Source organism: Pangasianodon hypophthalmus, chromosome 8, assembly GCF_027358585.1.
Source record: "Pangasianodon hypophthalmus isolate fPanHyp1 chromosome 8, fPanHyp1.pri, whole genome shotgun sequence".
Taxonomy (NCBI): domain Eukaryota; kingdom Metazoa; phylum Chordata; class Actinopteri; order Siluriformes; family Pangasiidae; genus Pangasianodon; species Pangasianodon hypophthalmus.
Window position 1 is genome coordinate 13,241,837 of NC_069717.1, and position 23,509 is coordinate 13,265,345.

Consider the following 23,509-nt stretch of genomic DNA (forward strand, 5'->3'; position numbering starts at 1 on the left):
GGGCATGTCTTTGGACGGGGAGAGGAAACCAGAGTACCCGGAGGAAACCCCCGAAGCACAGGGAAAACACGCAAGCTCTGCACACACAGGATGGAGGCAGGGTTCAAGCCCCCAACCCTGGAGGTGTGAGGCAACAGTGCTAACCTCTAAGCCACTGTGGCCCCCTATAACTATAGACAATACATCAATTAGTCAAGAGGTGCCGAAAGGTAGTAACCTATAACAAACATACCCTGACTAGATCAAATCCAAAGAAAGGAAGAAAAAAAAGGAAAAATGAATAAGTGTCCTGTTGGGAATAATCATTCACGTCAGCTTACAAGTTTACCTCAACCATGACACAGAGACATATGTGTTATATAGTAGTAGTATTATATTAAATATCTCAGAAATCTTTACACATTTAACATTTAATTTCACTCAACGCTGTCTCAGTTACACAAAGAGATGCACTGTTCAGAATAGCTACTGACGCCACATTCAGATGAGACAGTGGATGTTTTTTTTTCTATTGTATCAAATTCATTCATTCATTCATTCATTCATTCACTCATTTATTCAACTTCAGTAACAGCTTTATCCTGGTCAGGCCTATAGGAACACTGGGCACAAGGCAGAAATACCCCTTAGATGGGATGCTAGACAATCACAGGGCACCATTCACACACATTCCCAACTATGTGCAATCTAGAGTCCTAATGCAAGTAGCATGATGGTGCAGTGGGTAGCATTGCTGCCTCACAGCTCCAGGGTACTTGATTCTGTCCTGAGCTTGGGTGTGCTATCTGTCTTTCACATTTCCTTGTCTGCGTGGGTTTATTCCAGGTTCTCTGGTTTCCTCCTATTTCCCAAAAACATGGCTGTAAGTGAACATGTAAATGTGTGTTTGCATGGTGTCTTGCCATTAACTATGGTTCACCAGGAATACCATGGTTACTGAAGATTAATGAATAAACCTGTACTTGATTTTTTTGGGAGAGGTGGCAGCAAATTAAGGAAACCGTCTGGAACAAATTCTACCAATTCAAATTCATTTTGTCTGCTAAATAGCTACAATTTACAGCAATCCTACAGCTTGTCCTACATCACTTCAGTAAAATCCATTGAAATCTATGCTACTAAATTGGGGCAATGAGTCACATTTGATTTCTGCTCCCTACAGCCAGAAGCGGATGTAAAGCATCCTATCAACACAGCAAAAATCTCTAATCAGTGTTATGAGCTAAATATTTAGTGAACTAGTCACCAACATTTCTGGTGGCCAGCCACACAAAGAAGAAGAAAATATAGCCTAAGCAAAACACACAAACAAATCCATTGCAATTCATAACAACTAAAATGTTTCTATCCAAAATACTCTATTGACATTAATGTGTCTAATGTCCCTGTTGCCAAATTACTCCTACGCCCTTGCTTTAGCCCCTTTAATCATCGCTTAACAGGAATGGAAAATAGCACGCCATGATCTTCAGATTTTTTCAGTCTACGGTTCCAGTGCTACAGATTTTGAAATTAAACAGAAAATCTGATATAGCTAATGTTTTAGTTTTCTGTATTTTGTGGCTGTCCACTTGACTTGGCTAGAAATGCCAAGTGGCTCTCTATTAGATATAAGGTGCATTACGCAGGACATAGAAGCCACTATATTATACCCTATTTAGTACCCATACAGAGGGTGAAGAGAGTTATTTTGGATTCAGCCTGTGACTAGTCATGTCTTCTGAGAAACAGCCCCATAGATGTGTCCCACCGTAGTCTGTAATTAAATTAATTAAACACTCAAGTGGGATCTCTGAAAAATAACACTGCAGGTGCAGAAGGGCATAGAGGAAATAAACAGCCAAACTGATTTATCAAATAGGACAACTTTGTATTCTTCACAATCACCACAGGTAATCATCTGTATGGTGAGATCATAGCTATTGCAATAATCATAATAAGCTTTCTAGCTTACTACTACTACTACTACTAATAATAATAATAATAATAATAATAACAATAACAATAACAATAACAATAATAATAACAATAACAATAACAATAATAATAATAATAATAATAACAATAACAATAATAATAACAACAACAATAATAATAATAATAATTAGTGGTGGTGTATTTAGCATTGCTGCCTCACAGCTTCAGGGTCCCTGGTTCAATCATGAGCTCGGGCCACTGTGAGGAGTTTCACATGTTCTCTCTCTGTCCTTGTGGGTTTTTCTTTGGATTCTCTGGTTTTCTCACACCTCCTGAAAACATACTGTTAAGTGAATTGTTGACTCTAAATTGCCCCTAGGTGTGAATGTATGTGTGAGGGGTGCTTGCAATGGTTTTCCCAGGGTAGGCTCCATGTCCCCTGCAACTAACGCACACTTACTGAAGATGAATGAATAATAATAATAGTAACAGTCTCAGCTTATTTTTCAGTTATTCATGTTAAAGCATATTATTCACTAACTACAAAGAAACTAACAGGGAAAAGTATGAGAGTGAGTAATCTGGACCCAACAGCAGGTTCCTTTTATTCTACTGAGTTATTATTGTGGCAAAACATATTCACATGTAAAATAAGGTTTGTGCACTGCAGTGCATATTCGTTCTGTAATTGCGTTCTGTATCGTGATTATGAATACATAGCATTGTGTCTTCGAACAGGGACTCACTCAATACATTTGAATTTCTTTGTATTTGAAACTCTTTACTGTGAGATTTAGACATTGCTAATTCTCACCTTCTAGCTTTTCTTCCTCTAACACACAACACCTACCATCCAGAAAGGCTCAGGGAGTAACATGCTTCCTCTAAGACACACACAGCTATTTTGTGTGCACATTTCTTTGAACCACTGCCCTTGCAACATCACAGGAGGAAAGCTCACAGGCGTGTAGTGACTAATGTCTTCACATACAGCACAGGTACATATCTGGAAGGAAAACGTATCAAGCAGCATTCACAGTCATTATGTCATACTATATGGCCTGTTTGTAGCTTGCTTCTTGTCTGCAAAAAAATGTGCACTGACAACCTGCAACACTAAAACTTGATATACACAACCATGAATCGGATTCTAATAACATCTAAAAACACATATACCTGGATGTGTGGCTTGATGTCATATCAGTTTTTGTCAACATATCCTATTAACATTAACAGCAAACATTCTTTCACAATATTTCTAATGAATTACTGCATATTACCCAGTGAACTAACATTAACATTAACATTACAGAGAGCTAGTTACTTCTTCATGTATGTATATGTTACAGTTCTTTGAGAGAACCACAGGTAGAGATTTACAAATTTGCTAAACTTGTGTTTGTTGTGAAACACAATATTACATATGGTGAAATATCACTATTCAAGTATCTGAATAGATTTTGCTGTGCACTGTAATAACTCCATACTAATTTTTAAAACAATGTATTAAAACAATATAATAAGTGGCATACTGTGTTTTGACAGGCAACTTAGTATCACAGAATGTGGTTTGGGACATAACCAGTGTGCTCTCCTTAGATTATGTTGTACACTAGAGTGCAGCATTTCAACACCATGTGTGTAGGCACACAGTGAACATCATCTTAAAATGACTATTTTTGTTTTTTTTAGTAGATCAGGGCCAAGTGACAGTACGACTTCAAGGTTCATTGGAATAAACAAGCTTTCTTTAACACTGGGTCATTTGTTGAAGTATTTCCTGATCTTGCAAAATAAGGTTTAATTTACTGCCAGAAAAGGTAAATAATTTTCTTTTTCCTTAGTGAAATGCTGTGGTTGTGTGAGTAGGGTGTATCCATTTCCATTTTCATGAAGCATAAAGATTTGTTGTTGCTGATTGTACAAGGAGCGTATTGTAAGAGCCAGCTCAAATACAAGTATCTTATACACAGGAAAACCATGTTTCTCTTCCACTACAAGATTTGGTCAGTTAAATGGGTGCCATTACATTATGAATGGCAGGGTGTTGCAGCTTACAGAACAGTAATAGTTCTTATCAGTTTGGAAGAACGCCTTTAATTTATCCAATCAGAACCAAGTAAGAGTGCTGACACTTTCTCGCCATACACATACTAAAGCTGCCTGTCTGTCCCTGCATATGAATTCAGATATGCATCGATTTAATTTACATCTATTTACAGTGTGTGGCTAAGGAATCACAAGCTTGACACATTGCCGCAGTAGCTCCTAGACAGCAAACAAAATTTTGTCATGGAAGCAGAGGCTGTGAAATTAACAAGTTCTGTTTTTCTCTAAGTAAAGACACATCACAAGAACATACTTCAGACAATGGTTTTATTAGTTTGTAAAACATTTCTTCTGTCATCATTACACACAGAACAAATTTTAGGTAAATTTTAGGTGTGATTCATTTCTATTTCAACAATCTACATACACTTCAGTATACATGAAAGGACTGTTCCTCATATCAGTATGGAAAAGTCCAAGTCATTTATTATATTTGTCTCCATGTAATATCACATATAGTCTGGTGGTAGGCATTTAAATAAAAAAAACTCTTTATTTTAATTAATTAATTTAATAAAACTGTTTATTGTTTTTCCAATGCGGAATAGATACACAAACAACAACAAATCATTTCATTGACATAGAATTGACAAAATGTTACAAAAGGAATACTGATGAGGAAATGTGTGATGAGGAAAACAGCTATATATAAAACAATTGTAGTAATTACAATTCCAGGACAAGATATCATGTTATCTGGGTATATAATAACAAATGGAGAATGTAGACCAGAGGCAAAAGGATAAATATACATACATAGTTATATTGTATACATATAGTTGGAACTGTTTATTGGAACTGAACATGAACAATCCAAATATTGTGGTAGTCAGGCCTAATTTTTAGCAAAAGTAGCCATTGTGCCAATGAGGTAACAAAAGCAAATGAGTTCTGAAGTCAATAATTATAACATGGGTGGTTTAAGAAGATGTATATGGTTAGAAAGATGGAAAACATGTATGTAGCCAAGCTTTGATGACATCTGCTACAAACTGAACCCACATCATTAAATAGCTTAGAGATTCTGAACTTCAGGAGGTGTGCCACATTATTGCTTTTGTGCAGGGTAAGCCCATGTTTGGTGCAAGCAAATAAAGAATGTACTCTGCCAAGAGTCTTCTCTGAAAATGCCTTGGGAACTTCCTCTCCATAATCTCAATTCTACTTTCACAGAATTAAGCATAGGTAAAATATTTGAGTATAAATAGTAGTTTGCATGCCATTTAGGGTGGATTTTGGTGTGTGGTTGGTTTCAACGATAGTCAGTCCTGATTATAAAGGGAAAAGGAATAATTTTTTCCCCTTTTGGTTGTTCCACTGCTTATCAAGAATGCCTGATTGCCACCTCTAAAAGCTCTGGGGATGAAGAATGTGAGAATCAGGTTGTTCTTTTGTTCAGGGAATGCAGTTTCTTAGGCGCCCCCTGGTGTTAATTGGTTTCCACTGCAGTCTTGCTCAAACAGGAGTTAGTGCTGTGGTTTTCTTTCTCTGCTTGTAAAAGTATATTTCTCTATTCTTATAGAGTGGTATTTTTCTGGTTAAGATATGCATTTTCATATGATAGTAGTATATTCTCTTCTTATGACCTGGAATTTGCAAGCAAATGTTAGTAAGTCAACTGGAATATTAAGAAAAAGCGGCACATAGTAAACATGAAAACTATGCATTAAATCAAAAAAAAAAAAAAAAAAAAAAGGCACAGTTGTTCTATCAAGATATAGACAGATATACTATTCTATATAAAGAAACCAAAATTATCTGCTGAGACTGGGTGGGTTGTTTTTTATGCTTCATGTGGGTCTAAGCAGAGGAGGATTCTTTCTTACTTATAAAAGATACAATCTAAATCTTTCAGGAATGCACATTTGAAGTCAGACAACTTATATGTCTCTGTGATATTCAGGGCCTTTTTTCACTGTGAAACTGCAGGCGAGAAAATTACATTTATTTGGTGAATATCTTATAACCACTGGGCAGTAGCTCAGTGGTTAAGATGTTGGACTTCTGATCAGAAGGTCATGAGTTCAATCCCTAGCACTGCCAAGCTGCCACTGCTGGGCCCTTGAGCAAGGCCCTTAACCCTCAACTGCTCAGATGTATAAAAAATGAGATTAAATGTAAGTCGCTCTGGATAAGGGCGTCTGCTAAATGCCATAAATGTAAATGTAACTTCGGGGAGGAGGGGATTAATCAAGTAATGGACCATACACTAGATTACATCATGCTGCTAACCTGACCTATAAATATACCTGTACTATATTTGACATAAGACTCAGATTTGGTTGATATTTACCATCTGTGTAACCCTAAGATGTGGCAATATACTTTCTCTGTCTCCCCCTGTAATGATAGGTCAAATATAGATTTCTTTCTTGTATCCATGTTAATGATCTCATCTCTAAGGGGCTGTGATACTGGTACTATTATTACCATACTATGCCCCTATTTAGATAGCCTGTTTCATCTACGAACGACAAGATGGCAGTTTCTCTCAGATGTCAATTTTAAAGAATCTTAAACATGAAGTTTTGGTAGGAGTTGCCTTATATACTTATAAATACTTCTTATTTCATAATGTGCAATTACACAGCCATCACTGTATCTTTTTTTCTGGCAACGTTACCCAAAAGAAGGCATTAAAAAATCTCAGTATCACAATTCAGTATTACAACTCATTTTAAAAATTCCATATTAAATTATGTATTGTGTACCACTTTGTTGGAAATCATGGTTCGACCAAGGAATTACTACTCATGGAAATCTGTATGGTCGAAATATATTGAAGGTCTTCAGTAATCAGAAAGAGTGGTGTAATCTAACAAAGCAGCAATTTTAGAGATATTAGAAGCTTGGGCCCTTACTAATCAATCCCTTTGGCTTCCCTTTATCTCCCCCCTCCCCCCCACATGAATGTTATCTGAGATCCCTGGAAAAGCACTCATATTATTATATAATGCTATTGAGCCACACAGATAAAAATGCCTCATCTTCTAGAGTGGTGTGGGAAGCAATTCTAGGAGTATTGATTCCAGAGTGAGACTGTTAGATGTCAAAAAATTTGAAAAAGGTCTCCAGAGAACTTAACTCTAAATCCATTCAATTTAAAACCTTTAATGGAATTTATTTGATATGGTCTAGGCTGTGTTAAAGATGTAAGGAACGCTTGACTGCTATTGCTGCAATGAGGATAAAGACACTATAAAGTAGAAAGTTATTGCATAGACTATCCATTCCACAGCTCAGCTAGTATTTGTGCTGGGTGACACATCACCTCTCTGTAATCTATGCCCCTTTGATGGTATACAGCTCTACTGTTCAAACATAATTGTGTGTAATGAGAGGACTTAATTTCCTTGGTAACTATATGGCTCAGTAAGCTTGGAAAACTCACAGGACTAGGACAACTGTCCTTCACACTGCAGAATAGGATTAAAAATTATTTTCTTAAGTGGTATAACCAGACAGAGGAGGGAGCTGAAGATAAAAACCTAATTGCCTAATTTAAGCTAGTCTAATATGGCATAGTACTACTTCCTAGGAATACATGATGATATTTAAGTTAAATCCCTGGTGGGATTTGGTCAGACTATTAGTATTTTGATTAGTTATTTTGCAGTAAAATCTGTATGTTCTCCACTGTGATGTCAATAAGCCACCTTAGAGCAGTTTCTTGGGTGTGTTTCTTGGCTGTTTAAATTGCCAGCACCTCAAATGCTGTAGTCTTCATTGAACAAAGAAACAACAAGGAAGGAAGATGGGAGGAAGATGGTAGGATTGGAAGTCATTATAATATCTCTCGTTCAATGATTACAGGATCAAATCAGCTATAAACATGGCCATTTTGTTGAGTAATCTGTCCCTGATTCACACTATCTCAAAACGTATAGGGTCGCCGGATTAACCCCGTATCCCAGTCAGTTTTTAACTGTGTAATTGTGTTGTGGGTTTCTTTACAACATGTTATTTACATGTTCATATTTGTGTGAACGTTTAAAGAAAGAAGCAAGATTTTTGTCAAGAGGTAGATACGGATGCAGATGCAGGTAAACAATGCCTTTACTAGAAAAGCTTGCAGGATAATTCAAACGCGAGACATGAGTGCGGTCAATAAACAGGCAGTGGTCAGGCATTGAACAAACAACTTGAAACAGACTAGGCAAAGGCCAAAAATGTGAAAACCAGAAAGACTATGATAGTAGACAAGATGGGTATCAACTGATTGAATGGTTGGTGTGAGAGTCCTTATATACTGTGTGGCTATGATTGTGTGACTGAGTTCAGGTGTGTGATCAGTAAGCCAGTGAACATGAACATGACAGTCTCTGTAGTTGTTGGGTGTTGTAGGCAGTGGCGGCCATGTTTGTAGCCCGTGTTGTGTTCTCGGTATTGTAGTTGGATGCTGTTTCCGGCATTGACATGACAATTTTGTTATGATATGTTTAACAAAATTGTTGAAGATGCACTTTGGTCTCGAAGTTTGCTAAGTTTTAAATAAAGAAATAAAAGCACTTTCTGCCAAAAGTGCTGCTTTTTTTTGTTAAAAATGGGACATTTCACACTTTTTTGTCATATATTGGCTCTGTACTATTTCAGTAGACACCTGAATTTTTAAAAATCCCATTTATAATTAGACTATTCAAGAGGGGCCAGCTCCAGAGGTGGCAAAATTAGAATGAAGTTCAACTTATACAAAGTTTGGGATTTCAGATGAGTCTAACATTCTGTTTTCTGTTTGAGTTTTACCTGTTCATATGAATGCTGGGTTTTTTGTGCTCATCTGTCCTTGCCAAAGCTTTACTAGACCTGTATTCTCTGTCCTTTCAGATGAGATGATGCCCCTTTCTGATGATGAGTCAGTTATGGTGAGTAATTTGATGATGAGTAATTTATGCATTGCCATCTCCATGTTTAGATTAAAAGTATGAAATTAAAGTTATAAGGAACTATATTTTGTGACATCAATCAAAATTATAACAACGTACAGAGTCTACTCATGTGGATCGTTTACTTAAAAATGTAAATACTGGATGCTGCAGTACAGACCTAGAGGTAGCAGAGAGGTGGACAGATGGTCTTGTTCTGGTCTGGTTGGCTGATGCTCTAGCAGAATAAATTGTGTGTGTGTGTGTGTGTGTGTGTGTTGTTCTATCAGTACTCACATACAGTTAATTATTAATTAACTGATAGATAGTAGGGGCTATTGTCTGACTATTAATGACTATTAATTGCTTCATGTGGATAATCTTGATGATATTTTTCATTGGGAAATGAGCAAAGTAGAAGGAAGAAAATTAGTTTATGGAAAGTCCAAATTTTTCAAGCTGAACTGTTCTTTGGCACGAACCAAACTCCATAAACTACAGATTACCTGAGAGAGTTTTCTTCAGAATGGAGTGAGGCATCCTGTAAACCTCATTCTCCTGCTCTTCTTTCTTTGGAGGCATATCTCCATCCCTTACATGCCTAGTCCTGACACTCTGATGCTTAAACTGTGACATTCCTACTGTAAAACTCTGAAACAGAAAAAAATTATGCAAAAAGGTTTATAGCACTTTATTCCACATTTATCTTAAATCCAAATAATCTTTGGCAAAGACATCTACAGATGGTACTGGTGATTATTTCTTTGCTTCACCTGGAAGAAAAACCCACCATTATAATTTTATTACCTACATACTGTATCAACCTCCGAAATCCTTAAAAGAAAGGATTTTCAAAAGAAAAGGAATTTAAATACACTTTTCTCAACCCAGCCACAACACCGCTGGTTTTATTTTCTCTTTCCTTTATTAACATTATGAGAGTGAGAAGCAAAGTAAACGAGTGATGAGTGATTGAAAGAATGAGTACGGCATCACAAAAGTGAGAATCTGTGAAAACAGAACTATCATGCAAACACTTGATACAACATGCACAAGATAAGCAGACCACAGCAAGCAAATAGGATGTGAGTAAATAGAAAGAGAAGGTTTGCAATCTTTGCAGTTTCAGATGTGTCTAATATATCCAATATCTTTGAAACCACACATGGAATAAAATTGCATAACAGCTTAATACTAAAACATCCACCTCTATAGCTCTACAATGTGTGGTAATACTTCAGTCTATAGCTACTTTAATGGTTTATAATATTGGCTTGTGAATACACAAACCTTTTTTGTCATAACTTCACAGGGATGGAAAATTATTCACTGCCAAAAACAATGCTTCTTTTGTATTTATACCATGGAACGTTTCATTAATCAAACCACTATCCGAAAAATCCAAAACTAATAAAAAATCTATTCTGGAATTAGTTTCTACTAACCACTCACTCTACCTCATATTGTTTATAGAAACAACAAAATAGTACTATTTGAGTAAAACTCTTGGTTTTTCTCATTTTCAGAGGAAGGAGGAGGAGGAGGCCAGTTAGTTAGCTGCCGTATTCTACATGTTTGCTGAAAGCCAAACATGGTTGTCAAAAAATTCATATTCATTTTGATAATCTGCTAGACCCCCTGAGAACAGAGTGCACTGTCCATTCTAGAGTCACTAGGGATCAGTCAGAACGTAATAGGACCTACTTATTATAGTGGATGCACCCTTGATTTAATACTGACATTTGTTTTAAATATAGAAAACATAGTCACATTACCCCAATCTGAAGCTCAGCTCACACAATTTCATTTAAAATGTGTCTTTCACATGTAGTCATAAAATATGCACTTCGCCATGCTACAGCATCAAGCATACAATCACTTCAGCTACTGTACACAGTTTTATTGAAAATCTCCCAGAGTTGCTGATTCAATTCAATTCAATTCCATTTCAGTGTCATGTATATATTGCTTTTAACAGTGGACATTGTCACAAAGCAGCTTTCCAGAAATCTGGATACAGATTTAAATTTGTCCCTAATGAGCAAGCCAGAGGTGACTTTTTTACACCATGGATCATAAGAATTCTTCTATATAGACTAGAACATGCTGCTGGAGTTAAGGGAATAGCTCTTTCCTGGCTAAGGTCTTATTTGACTGATCATTATCAGTTTCTAGATGTAAATGGTGACTTTCCTATGCATACTAAAGTAATGTTTGACATTCCACAAGGCTCTGTTCTAAGCCGATTGCTCTTTTCTCTATTTATGCTACCTCTGGGTACAATTATTCATAAACATGGTATTAGCCTCCACTGCCAATGACACATCTGTATATTTCAGCAAAGCCAGTTAACAGACACCAGCTGTGGAAAAAGGAATGTGTAAAGGACATTAGTCACTGGATGTTGAGTAACTTCCTCCTACTTAATTCTGACAAGACAGAAGTACTACTATTAGTAACTTATTAGTAGCTTTCTGATTAAGTAGTAACTCAGAATGGCATTTCAGATACATCATGTAAATCAGTGAAAGACCTTGGTGTGATTATTGACTCCAGTCTCTCATTTGAAGCTCATGTAAAAAATATTACTATGATAGCCTTTTTTCATCTCAGAAATATTGCTGAGATAACATACATAATGTCACTACATGATGCAAAAAACTACTTCATGCCTTTGTTACCTCTAGGTTGGACTTCTGCAACACCTTGCACTCTGGACATACTAGTAGTTGCAGAAACAAGCCCAAGCTGGCCCAGAATACAGCAGCCTTACTAAAATGCAGAATTCTTACTAAAACCAGAAGAAATTTTGCATTGATTATAAAATACAACAAATGATATATAAAGCACTGAAAGGTCTCGCATCACAGTACCCAAACAAACTTTTTTCTTTTATGATCCACCTTGCCTGCTATGATCAAAAGGTGCAGGCTCTTTATTAGTACCTAGAATAATGAAGACTACTGCAGGGGGCAGAGCTTTTTCTTGCACAGCTCTCCAGTTATGGAACAGCCTTCCAATTAGTGATCACGACTCAGACATAGTCTCAATCTTTAAATCTATGTTGAAAACCTATTTGCTTAGTCAAGCTTTTTGTTAATCAGGTTTGTTGATGGTGGAGTGGCTGTGTGCTCTCATGCATGTGTTACCTTCTGGCTCTCTTTTTTATTTATGCTGTCATAGCTAGCCCTGCCAAAGTCCCTACTTGCACTTTGTGCACCATAGGCCTCATTTATCAATCTTTTAGATTGATAAAAGAGTGTTTGCATAAGGCAAACCAAAATAAAATTTCTCGCTGATTTACAAAAGTTTCAGAAACACTGATTTTCTTTGTACTCACATATGTATGTTGATCACCCATAACGTGCACTTTCCCAACACAGCTCATTTGCATTTAGTGCCGCCCACAAAAACTGCATAAAAGGTAAACCACACTGAGGGCTGGAAACATTAAATGACTACGGAAAGGTAAAAAAAAAGGCAGAAAGGTAGAAGTGGAAGTTATTTCGACTTATGTCTATGCCAGTAAAAAAAAATACTTAGCAGTGTAAAAGCACCTGAAAAGGTCAAAATCTAGATATAAATTACAGAAAAGGTGAATTAGGTGTAGGAGAAAAAATACGAGGAAAAAAGACCTACACTGTACCCAGGTGATCATGGACACCAAGCACATCACACAGGGAAACTCATGAGGGAATGCACAGCCATGACATGAACTAGATGCACTTGCTATCTGGCAAAAATCATGATGAAATATACTGAGCTGAGAAAATACTGAGCATTCCAATAAAAACAGTGCAGATGTCATTTTCTATGCTGTAACATTGTCCTGTGTATATTTTTAATTAATGCCAATAGTATCAAATGAATTAATTAATATAAAATTTTCTCTATGGTATTCTTAGTCCATGACCTAGTGAAATAGTATGAGGACTAGTATAAGCACTAAGCATTAATATAAGTCGCTCTGGATAAGGGCGTTGTCATGGAATGGTAGCAGAGGCGGATGCAAGTGTGGATAATTTATTAAACAAAGCACAAACAAAACCAACAAAAGGGTGAGCATAAGAACCATAAACATGAACTATAGATACAACGCAAGAATCATACAACTAGAAGTAACGGCATGGCACACAGCACAATGACAACCACGGCAAAAGCTTGACAAACAGTGCTACACAAGACAAGACTTGTATACAAGGGCTCATTATCCCACAAGGTGGTTCAGCTGCAAACAGTCATGTGGCATGGTGAGTGTTGTGGTCAGGTGTTGTGCATTGTCAGTATAATTCATATATAAAAGTGCAGTAATCCATGCAAATGATATGATACAAAGCCGATTAATTGAAATTTACATTAGTTAGACTTCTTGTGTGTAAATATACACAAACTCCAGTGCACAAGTAGGATACTTGTTATCCAAAATTATGGGATTTTCATTAATAGCAAATTTTTTGTGTATCCAGCTTCATAAATGAGGCCTTTTGTGGCATAATAATCCTGTCTTCCTCTCACTTCTGTCCCTCTCTCTCTCTGTCTCTGGCAAGCTACACATTACTCTTGCGGCCTAATTAGATGCTAATGATCCTGACTCCTTCTGCCCTTCGGACTTGCCTGATCCATCCTGATTCTCTACTTCTTATTTCACCTGAAAATCACTCACTGCTGCTGAGGCAGGCGCAACAAGATAGCCTAAAGTTTGCCGTGAGATTGCTGTGGATGGTACCACATGGATACCATAAAGATTGCTGTGGATGGTCTAACTTGCATAGCTTAAACACCTGCACTTACTGAAAACAGTCAAGTTTCATTCACTACTCAGTGGATACCTTCACTTGGATACTGTAGACTTGAAGCTAAAAAGTCTAATGAAATAAATAATGACTCTGATGCTCATACTGAAGATCCTTTCAACACACTCAGTACTGTTTGACTTTATAGTATACAGCTCAGGATGAGTAATGACTCATAATCGCACTATCCAGTGTCACCCAGAAGAGGACGGGTTCCTTTTTGAGTCTGGTTCCTCTCAAGGTTTCTTCCTAATGTTGTTAATATAGTCGAAAGAATAGAAAAGAGTTAGTTTATTATCTTCAGTGATTGAGAAATAAAATCAGATTAGGCAGTACTTCCATTAAACCCAAAAATGGCTATAAAAATTGATTGCTTGAGGCAGCTTTCATTGAACAACCCAACTTGATATATGTATGAGGAAGTTAAATACCCTCAGTTGGTTCTGGCTGCAGTGTGGATTTGAATGGGCCTGCTGGTAACAAAGATCAAGAATCAAACCACTAAAGCTGCAGCTAAATCATGAGGGAATGCACAGCCATGACATGGACTAGATGCACTTGCTATCTGGCGACATCATGATGAAAGATACTGGGCTTAGAAAACACTGAGCATTCCAATAAAAACAGCTCAGATGTAATGTTATTTTCCATGCTGTAACATTGTCCAAATCCTCTCTCCATCTGTGAAAGAGTAGATTGAGAATGTGAGCAGGGGTGACTTGCATCACTCTATACCAGCTAAAAAAATTTATATTGTGTTCCAGTTTTTTGATATAACAGGAGTCACAGTCTGCCATGACTGTTTTTTTTAAGAGTACCCATGACTCTGAGGACAGCAGTTTTTAAAATAGTCATAAGTTTTAAATCAGTCCTATATAAAGTCATTTTTTAAGAATTGTAAAGAATATTAAATATTAATTGTCAATATTTTGTTTTCTATAGATAATTAACTGGAGATGGATTCTTTCTGTTTCTTGTTTGTATGTGTGATTGTTTTAAAATAATTTTTTATACCTTTATGGGACAATTTCCATGAGCCAAAATAAAAAATAAAAAAAAGTCAGGATACTGGGGGGTCTCAAACGTCATCATAGTTAAAAATGTAAAAAAATAATCAAGTAGTTTCTAGCTACTGCTAAACCCAAACTAAGGATATATGGATGCATGATTTTAAATTTTAAAACCAAAATGGGTACAGGGTAATAGAAGATAGTGCCAAATAAAATCCTATTTTACTAACTTTGTTACTTATTTATTTTCACACATGCAATGACTGTACTTAATACCATGTATTCACTTGTGTGAATACAGTTCATTTAGGCATTATTTTCGTATTTATATTTATCTTTATTTCACTAAAGGTCATAATGATGGTCCATCTTGGCTCTAGGTTGGGAAACCAAATTAAACCCTGTTTCCGGAATAGTCTTCAGCCACACTCCACACCAAACACTTCAGCTCTCCTAAGACAAACACAGAGCTGACTTTAAGAACCTTACAGTTAGTGGTGGAATGTGGATAGCTTGTGCCATGTATAAACAGAGTTGTGGGGAGAACAAGCACCACATAAAGAAAAGTAAGAAGGAGAAAAGACAATATTTAGGAAGAGTTCACAAGTCTACCAGGCTCACAGATGTATACACTAATGGTGGAACCAATACATACACACAGACTTTCCATGTTCTACACATTTTACATCATTTACTAGCTTCAATTTCTACAAGGAACATATTGTAGTCAGAGGGAGGAAAAATGAACCCCACCCCATTTAGACATGGATTTATTTGAAGGACATGGGTGGTGCATATACCAGTGAAATAAAGCCTTCATTTCTTCTGGGCAGGTGAACAGTTGCTGTATTATGCATTTCCTGGGTGGAGGTGGCAGAGAAGGAAAGAGAGACAGGAAAATATGTACTGTGGCTGTGATCTGGTGAGCTGAACCAGTTTAGAGAAACATTCAGCAGCACCTGCAATAATTAATCAACATGCCTCATACTGCTAATTTGAAAAATGATTTCAAAATCTTTACTGATGCCTAATTGTTCGGAAAGTTAGACAAGGCAATAATGAACAAACATCAACAAAATGCTCATTTTCATTTGCAGAGATATTTTTAGATGAACAGCATAAAAGTAAACTAATTCTCTACCTAACATCAAAAGGAAAAATGATCACTCCTTGTATTTCAACAATGATAAGAACATTAATAAACATAAAACTAATTAACATAGAAAAAAGTAGCAATTTTTTAGTAAGAGAGAAGTAAAAAAAAATCTGCTTATTCAGGTCATCTGATATTTGGTTGATTGCTTAAGATACTATTATATGAAAATATATAATAGTATAATAATATTACTTAATACAGGAATTTTACAGTCAAAACTATATACTATATACTAAATAACACAGTCAAAACTCATTAAACATATCGTACCAACATGAGCATACATCCGAAACTATTAACAATTTGTATTTCTCATTAAAATCATTGCACTAAGTGCAGCCAAAATAGAGACTTTCTTAGAAATCCATTGCATCAGAACCAATAAAGGTCTTGGAAACAAAGTGAGCACTGTCTACTTATTAGTCTCTCATTAGCAACTAAACAAAGATGTGGGTTGTGTTTAAGCCTGGTGGTTTAAGGGAGAGGTTTGAGGGGCGTGGGGGTTGGGGGGCTTGGGGGGGCAGTGTTACTGAGGTGTGGTGTACACTGAATGTGTGCTTGAGCAGTCTGAGTGGTCACTTCCAGATGTGGTCCAAGAATTCACAGTTTACCACAAAAACACCACAAGGAAAACCACAATTAAACTAAGAACAGCTAAACTCACATGTAATGGTCACAAAAAAACTGACTATTTAAGAATACATTTTACATTTTACATTGTGTTCTTGGTCATAAGTAACAAATCATGGCTCACTCATACTATCACATTATACACAACATAAAGAACATTCCCATCTACTTGGTGTGCATGTGTTTTCATTACTACGATTTTGGTCTTATCAGTTAACTGTTATTAACTGCATTTTAACTGGTCCTATTTAGCTGCCTCAAGTGCATTTAGTCCACTCCTCTGTGTCAGCATGTGTTTTTGTGCCAGACTGTAAGTCCATATGTTCTCTTTGCTGTGATTAAATCCTCCTACTAACGCTACATTAACACAATAATCGATTGTACGGCACACTGTAAGATGAGAACACAAGATATGAAGTCAAACAAAATATTGACTATGTAAAAAAAAATGATTCTATACCAATTATTTTATTTAGGAGCACATCACAATTATTTATCAGTCTCTGCTATATTTGTCATATTGTCTCTACTACCTTATTTTAAATGTTGTTATGTTTTCCATTTCAATACCTTATTCTGTCCAGGTCCAGGCATAAATTCAGTGTTTTTTACAGCAAGGGTGGATAAATTAATGCAAGTTCAGTAAAAGAAAAAAATGAGGATTAAAATAGCAAACAAATAAAAAAAAATTAACAAAAAAAAAAACAGAGAATACAAATGTGTGTGTGTTAAAATGCCATACTTCTGTATGTTGTATTTTGTGGAATGAAGGGCGGGACTATGTAAATCAGGTCACACATTGCTTTATTAGCTGGTTGTGAGGGCTGGTGCCCAGACCACAGAAGCCTCCAGAGCATCAACACTACAAATGGGCATTTGATGCATTGCATATTGTTAGGACAATCCTGAACTTCTTTTTGGTTATTGGTCTTTCTTTGGATTCATCACTTTGCTGAAGATGCTGTGGCTAGATTTCCTGAGCCCACTCATTTTTCTGAGTGCTAGTATAGCTGTTACAAATGCTTTTGCGGCTTTCCACTCCATGCCCAACCGTTTCAGCTTCTACAAGTCAGGAGCCAATCCTCATTATAGTTCTGGCAAACCCACTGCTAGACACAAGTAAGTATTATTAGTATATTGTACTAAAAATATCTAATAAATATAAAAGCTGTACTGTCAGGTAGTCAAGAGGTTCTCTCTAAACTATGACATCCAATGTATCACTAAACAATGTATCCTTTGTGTCCTATAAGTAGCTGGCTATCCATTTAGTTCCTTAAATGTGAATTTACATATATGTAAATGTAAATTGTGCTTTGTTTGTGTAATACATTTTGATTTGTTTTATTACTGTTGAAGATAGCATTCTCTTCTGGTACTATTAAAAAAAAATAAATGGAACAGATTCAACTAGAAAAATGCACAGAAGAATCTAATTCCAATATTCGGTAATATATCATTATTAATAAAAATATATCTTTGGTAATCATTTTTTATTATTTTTATTTTTGTTAGCTTTTGCTTTATTTTCATGTTTAGCCAGCATTTAAATCTTTCTGCTTCTAAATCTGTACATATCCCAGATTATTATTTGGAAAAAGATTGAAATTTTTACATGATAAAATTATATTCTGCCTTTCTTTCATTCTTCCTACCCCCTTTTTTTCCCTAGAAACCACTGTGCATATGTAGTGGAAAAGAGTGTTTCCTACACTGTTCAGGATGGTGCAGCTCCTTATGTGAAGGCAGAGTACAAAAAATGTGGCTGGGGGAAGAAGTGTCCAGCACTTAGGTAAGTAATACTGCAGTTATCTGTTTAATGTATTTACTGCAAAGATGACAAATGGTCACTTTACTTGTTTGGGAAAAGATATAGATGGATGTATGCCATATTGAAAAAACATTTTCTAATATTGGCACAGAATCTGATTATTTACATTTGTGTATTGCCTATCTACATTCATAGGTACCGGATGCTCTACAAGCCAGTGTTTAAAGTGGCATACAAGACAATGACAGAGTTGGAGTGGCGTTGTTGTCCTGGATTCACCGGTGTTGGTTGTAACATTGGACCTACCGCTTATGGAATGAAAGCAATGCCCCCTTTCAAGGGTCATGTGCCATCCTACAAAGGTCCTATGCCATCTCATAAAGGTCCACAGCTATCCATTAAAGGTCCCCTATCTTCTTACAAAGGCTCTATGCCACCTTTCAAGGGCCCAATATCTGCCTTCAAAGGACATATGACCTCTTATAATGGCCCAGTAAATGCTTATGAAGAGCGAGTGCCTTTCCACAAAGGTCCAATGCCTCTATTTCAGGGCTCAATGTCCCAACCCAACTATAACAGAAACCTCTGGAATCAACCCTTGACACCCTCTAACATAATGGATGAATATCCTGACCCTAATGCTGCACCATCTTATCCAGAAACTTCATTTGAGCCTTATCAGGAGCCTGAAACAGATCATCCTGATACAGTGCTGGAACAACACAACCCTCTGACTAATGATCAAGATTCTGTACATGATCCTATTTCAGATGATCATGAACCAATAACAAACTACCAGGATCCCATACCAGATCACCAACAGTCAATTCCACATCCAGAGACAAAGCCGCTTCCTGAAACACAGGCATCTTCGGGTGATAGTGAGGTGAATCAGGGTAAGATTAAGGGTTTTTTTTTTTTTCAACATTTCCACATGCATGTTTTTATACAACAAATAAAATATTTTAATTTGTTTGTTAGTCTAGGTGTGACAGTTCAGCATTCATTAATTTATCATAGAAGAAGATCTGTCAGATATTTGACTATTATTTTTTAACTATTTATCTGCATTTCTTCACCATAGCTGTTGAAGAGAACAGTGTCAGAGTTGAACGTTTAAATCAGATGGAAGAGGATGTACAGCGACTTTCACTTGGTCTTGAGACGCTTCGTGCTAAAGTGACCAGCTTAGAAGACCACCTACGTGCCTCCCTCCGGGAAGACGCAAACCGCATGCTCTCTACCCTTCTGTCTGAAGCTCCAGTTCCCATAGCCGCTGCATCTCAGGACATGACTATTGGTTTTGGAGACCTGCCTGGGGGAGCACCAGATATAGAGGGCTCAGATGCCATAGGGCAGTTCCCAAACCTGGGTGAGTTGGCTGAAAAGGTGGCACAGCTGCATGCTGAGGTACTGGCTAAGAGCACAGATCTTGTAGAGTTAAAAAAGACAGTACTGGACCATGAGGAGACCCTTCAGAGGTTGCCTGGTGGGGCACTGAATCTCACAGATTCTCAACAAGCCCTAGAGACACTGCTGGAAACCAAACTTAGTAAGGCAGGAGCAGCTGTCCTAGGAGAGTTTGACAAACGTGTGGAGACTGCAGAGCAGCGTTGTGAGGATCGGGTGATGGAGGTGCATCTCCAGTGCAAGAAAGAGATCATGGAAGGACAGGAACAGCTGGAACAGGTTGTAAACAGTAGTCTGACAGCCTTGAAAATTGAGCTTGCAAACATTTATGCTGAGCACCAAGGTCTAGAATCTGATGATGCTTGCTGCACGGCGATGTCTGGCATGACAGAAAGGCTGGTTCTTCTAGAGCAGTCAATGGATGGCTTGAACCAGTCCCAAGTGCACCTTCAAGTTGAACTAGGTGGCCACAAGGACCATGTAGAGGGCATGGTAGAAGGTAGACTGGCCTATGTAGAGTCACTTTTGAGTACAACAGAGAAGGAACAAGGATGTACAGGTGAAAGAACAGCTGGTATCCTAGAGGACTGCCTGGAGGAAAAGATAAAGGATCTTGAAATTCGTTTGTTTGCTGCTATGGAGGAACTGGCTAATGCTACATCTACAGTTCTGGTTGAATGTCAGACAGTGCCCACACTAGACACAGAAGTCAAGTCCCTCAAAAAGAGGGTAGAAGTAGATCTGGACCTCATTCAGAAGCAGCTTAGCTCCCTTGAACTTGTCTGCACTTCCTCTTGTGCTCCAGAACCAGTTCTTACTGGATATGCTGAACCACTGATAACACTGGAAGAGAAAGACAAGAAAACACATGAAAATCTTAATGGGCAGCTGAGTGCACAGACAGAAAGACTAGACCAACTGAATGCCACTCTAAATTCACTGCTCACACAGTTGACTGAGAGACAAGAAGAGAAGGAGCTTCAAGGTGAGGTAACCCTGCTGAAGGTGAGCATGCACTCTGTCAATCACACACTTTGTGGACTAAAAGACTCATTTGGGAAGGTGGTGCGTGAAGTTGGACAAACTAACCTTACCTGGCAAGAGCGAGAGGAGAGGCTAGCACAGCAGGTTAAGGGTGTGGTGCAGTTGGTTGGACGGCAGGCTTCTATGTTGGGTGCTGGGGAGAGGAGGCTGACTCGTCTGAAGGGTGAGTTGCAGGATCTACGGCGCAGGTTGGCTTCAGAGATGCAGACCTGCCACTCAACTGCTCTGGGCGTCCAGAAAGAGGTGACTGATGTAGGGGGACGTGTGGCCCGTGTAGAAGGTCAGTGTGGTGGCTTGTCACAGCTGGCTGAAGACTTGGAGCTGATCCGAGGAGAACTGGAGAAATATTCAGATGGATATTTTTCCCAGGTCAACAGTACCCTTGTCAGTCATTCCCTCCAGCTATCTGAGCTTAGAGATGGACTGAAAACCTGCACTAAGTCCTCTGGGTTAACAGGGGACCATGTCGTTGCAGTAACTCAGCCATCGGAAGAACAACATACTGTTGAACCACCTAAACCTAGAGGAGACCAGTTTATAGATCCCACACAGGTTTAAGATGACTAAGAACTCAGGAAAGCTCCATAATATGGGGAAATACATTTAAAGACTACTCACAGGCCAAGCAGCATATTTAATTAATTTTTACTTCTTGGTATATATTAATCTTTATACTTTTTGTACTGATTGAATTGTGTATTTCATTTCATTTCTGTGAAGTGTGTAATACTTGATACTGAACATTAATGTGTCTGTAATGTACTGGGACTTTTGTTTTTCAGGTTTTTTTTTATATACAGAGTCATTCTTATAAATACTAAAGTTGTTTTTTCTAAATGCTTTTTTTTATTGCAACATAGAGAATTTTAAATAAAAAAAATGAAATGTTTTAGCTTATCATGGAAATTAAATTCAAATCAAATTAATATATAATACAAACATTATCTTTAAATGAGAATTCCTAGCTGTTAAAACTGAAAGCAGTAGAGATCTGAGTATAAAAAATAAGGCAAGCTCCATTCAAAAAAATTCATGGACATAAAAACACAGCAAATGAATTCATGGTTTTTGTTCGAGAATCTTCTCAGATGATGTTTCATGCATTTTCATGCCCTCTTTCACTTAAGTCTCTATAGTAGTTTCACTTCTAGGCTTCTTGTATGGATTATCATAACACAGGTTCAGTCACTAAAACAAGGAAATAAATAAGAGAAATATCAGAAAAGAACAGCTGTGGGTGAAAGCTTATATCATCTACTTTCATACTAAACAGTTTACTGCAGTGTGCTTGCACACCATACTGCCAGTAATACTGGGCAGTATGACTGATTTTCTTTTCAACCTGATACCAAGGCAAGTAGCCCAATACCAATACAAAGATGAAGACTGTTTGTGTACATGAAACGGAAGCTACACGTTTTCGAGAACCTTCCTTTACATCCGGCACCTCAAGAAATTGTTTACATGATTAAATTAACCTATTGGAATTGGTCATAGTCAAGTACAGATTGAGCCAACACAGACATAATGCTGAATGGAGTATAGGTATATAGCTAAGTAACTGAAAGTTAAGGTCCATTCCAATGCAAATGTTGGGTGGAGGTGATTCCAATGGCCCAGAGTAGACAGGAGCCTTTGGTATAAATATTGTCTGCTGCTCAGTGAATTTACTTGTGAAAAGGCCCAAAACTCCTGTCGATGCCTCTGGTGCTAGATCACAGATTCCCAACCTTAACAATGTGGACCACAATGTTTTTGTTGTGTTGTGTGGGGGTGGCAGAGGGCAGGGTCAACGTTATGGGGAAGGGCATGTGTAGACCAATGTTAAAGTATAATGAAATAAAGTTATCCTGGAAGTGTAGGTCTTTATAACTATGTTTAGATTTTAAGTTAAGCGGAATGGTACCAAACAACCCTGGTACCAAACAACCCACAAACTTCTGTGCTAGATGGTGACCTGAAAAAACACAAATACTTACCTTTTAATGCAATCTGTGGTGTGTTGCTCTTAATGTGTTTGATAATTATGTAACTATTCTAGCCAAACAACAGCACTGCCAGTAGTCCAAAGACCCGAAATGCACACAGGGCTTTTTTTTTTTTAATACAGACCCAACTCAAAAAAATGGGGAGACAAATATTGGTGTACCTGGTAAAAAGTAAAACAAAAAATCCTATAGGGAAATGAAAAGCTAACATTTTTATATACACATATATTTTTATATGCACATATAGTAGTTGAAGTACAGCTCTCCTTCTTGCTTGCCTTGACTTGAATAATTTCTCAGACTGCCACAAAATGCTAGTAAATCTAAACTCTAACAGGTGTCACAACAGAAACTGGATGGCAGATGAACCCTTAGTGTATTTTTCTAAATTTCACATTGGCTCCTTGTACATATACATGCAAATAATATCTTATATCATCTGAAAGAAACACATTTTTTGACATTAAATAATTCTCCCTTAAATAAAAAAAAATTAATTAAAGAAAAAAAAAAATAGATGTATAATGTTTGGTTTCAACCCAAAATTATGATACAGAGCCATCTTGTTGGCTTGTTAACCACAAGACAAAGGGATGGGTGTCAGGTGCAATGCCAGTTGGGTGGCAGGCATGTGATTAGACAGAACTGACCTTTGCAATGAAAAATGGTTTTGGTGGAGAAAGAAGCTAAGTGAGTGATTATAGCCTTAGATCCACACCAGTGGTGGAAAGAATGCAAAACACAATAATAATAAAAAATACTGCTACTGTAGTGATAATTCACCTGAGTAAAAGTAGTGAGCAAAAAAATTACTCAGGT

General features: G+C 37.2%; 1 protein-coding gene across 2 annotated transcripts; it reads left to right on the forward strand.

Annotated features, from left to right (window-relative positions):
• Window positions 1-8,866: 8,866 nt before the first annotated feature.
• emilin3a (elastin microfibril interfacer 3a) lies at window positions 8,867-21,599 on the forward strand. Of its 2 annotated transcripts, none has more exons than XM_034306380.2 (4): window positions 8,867-8,888; window positions 18,150-18,269; window positions 18,444-19,144; window positions 19,333-21,599. In XM_034306380.2, exons 3-4 carry the CDS (start codon window positions 18,451-18,453, stop codon window positions 21,258-21,260), a joined length of 2,622 nt encoding a protein of 873 aa, XP_034162271.2. In that variant the 5' UTR covers window positions 8,867-8,888; window positions 18,150-18,269; window positions 18,444-18,450; the 3' UTR covers window positions 21,261-21,599. The 2 variants fall into 2 exon arrangements, with proteins under 2 accessions (XP_034162271.2, XP_026780522.3); XM_026924721.3 differs by lacking the exon at window positions 8,867-8,888 and adding an exon at window positions 17,312-17,596.
• Window positions 21,600-23,509: the final 1,910 nt, after the last annotated feature.

Excerpts from the sequence above, each read along its gene's own strand:
- emilin3a (XM_026924721.3), top strand. The coding sequence starts at position 17,436 with ATGCTGTGGCTAGATTTCCTGAGCCCACTCATTTTTCTGAGTGCTAGT. Across the intron at positions 18,270-18,443 it reads AAGAAGTGTCCAGCACTTAG|GTACCGGATGCTCTACAAGC; the intron begins GTAAGTAATACT and ends CTACATTCATAG. Across the intron at positions 19,145-19,332 it reads TGATAGTGAGGTGAATCAGG|CTGTTGAAGAGAACAGTGTC; the intron begins GTAAGATTAAGG and ends TCTTCACCATAG.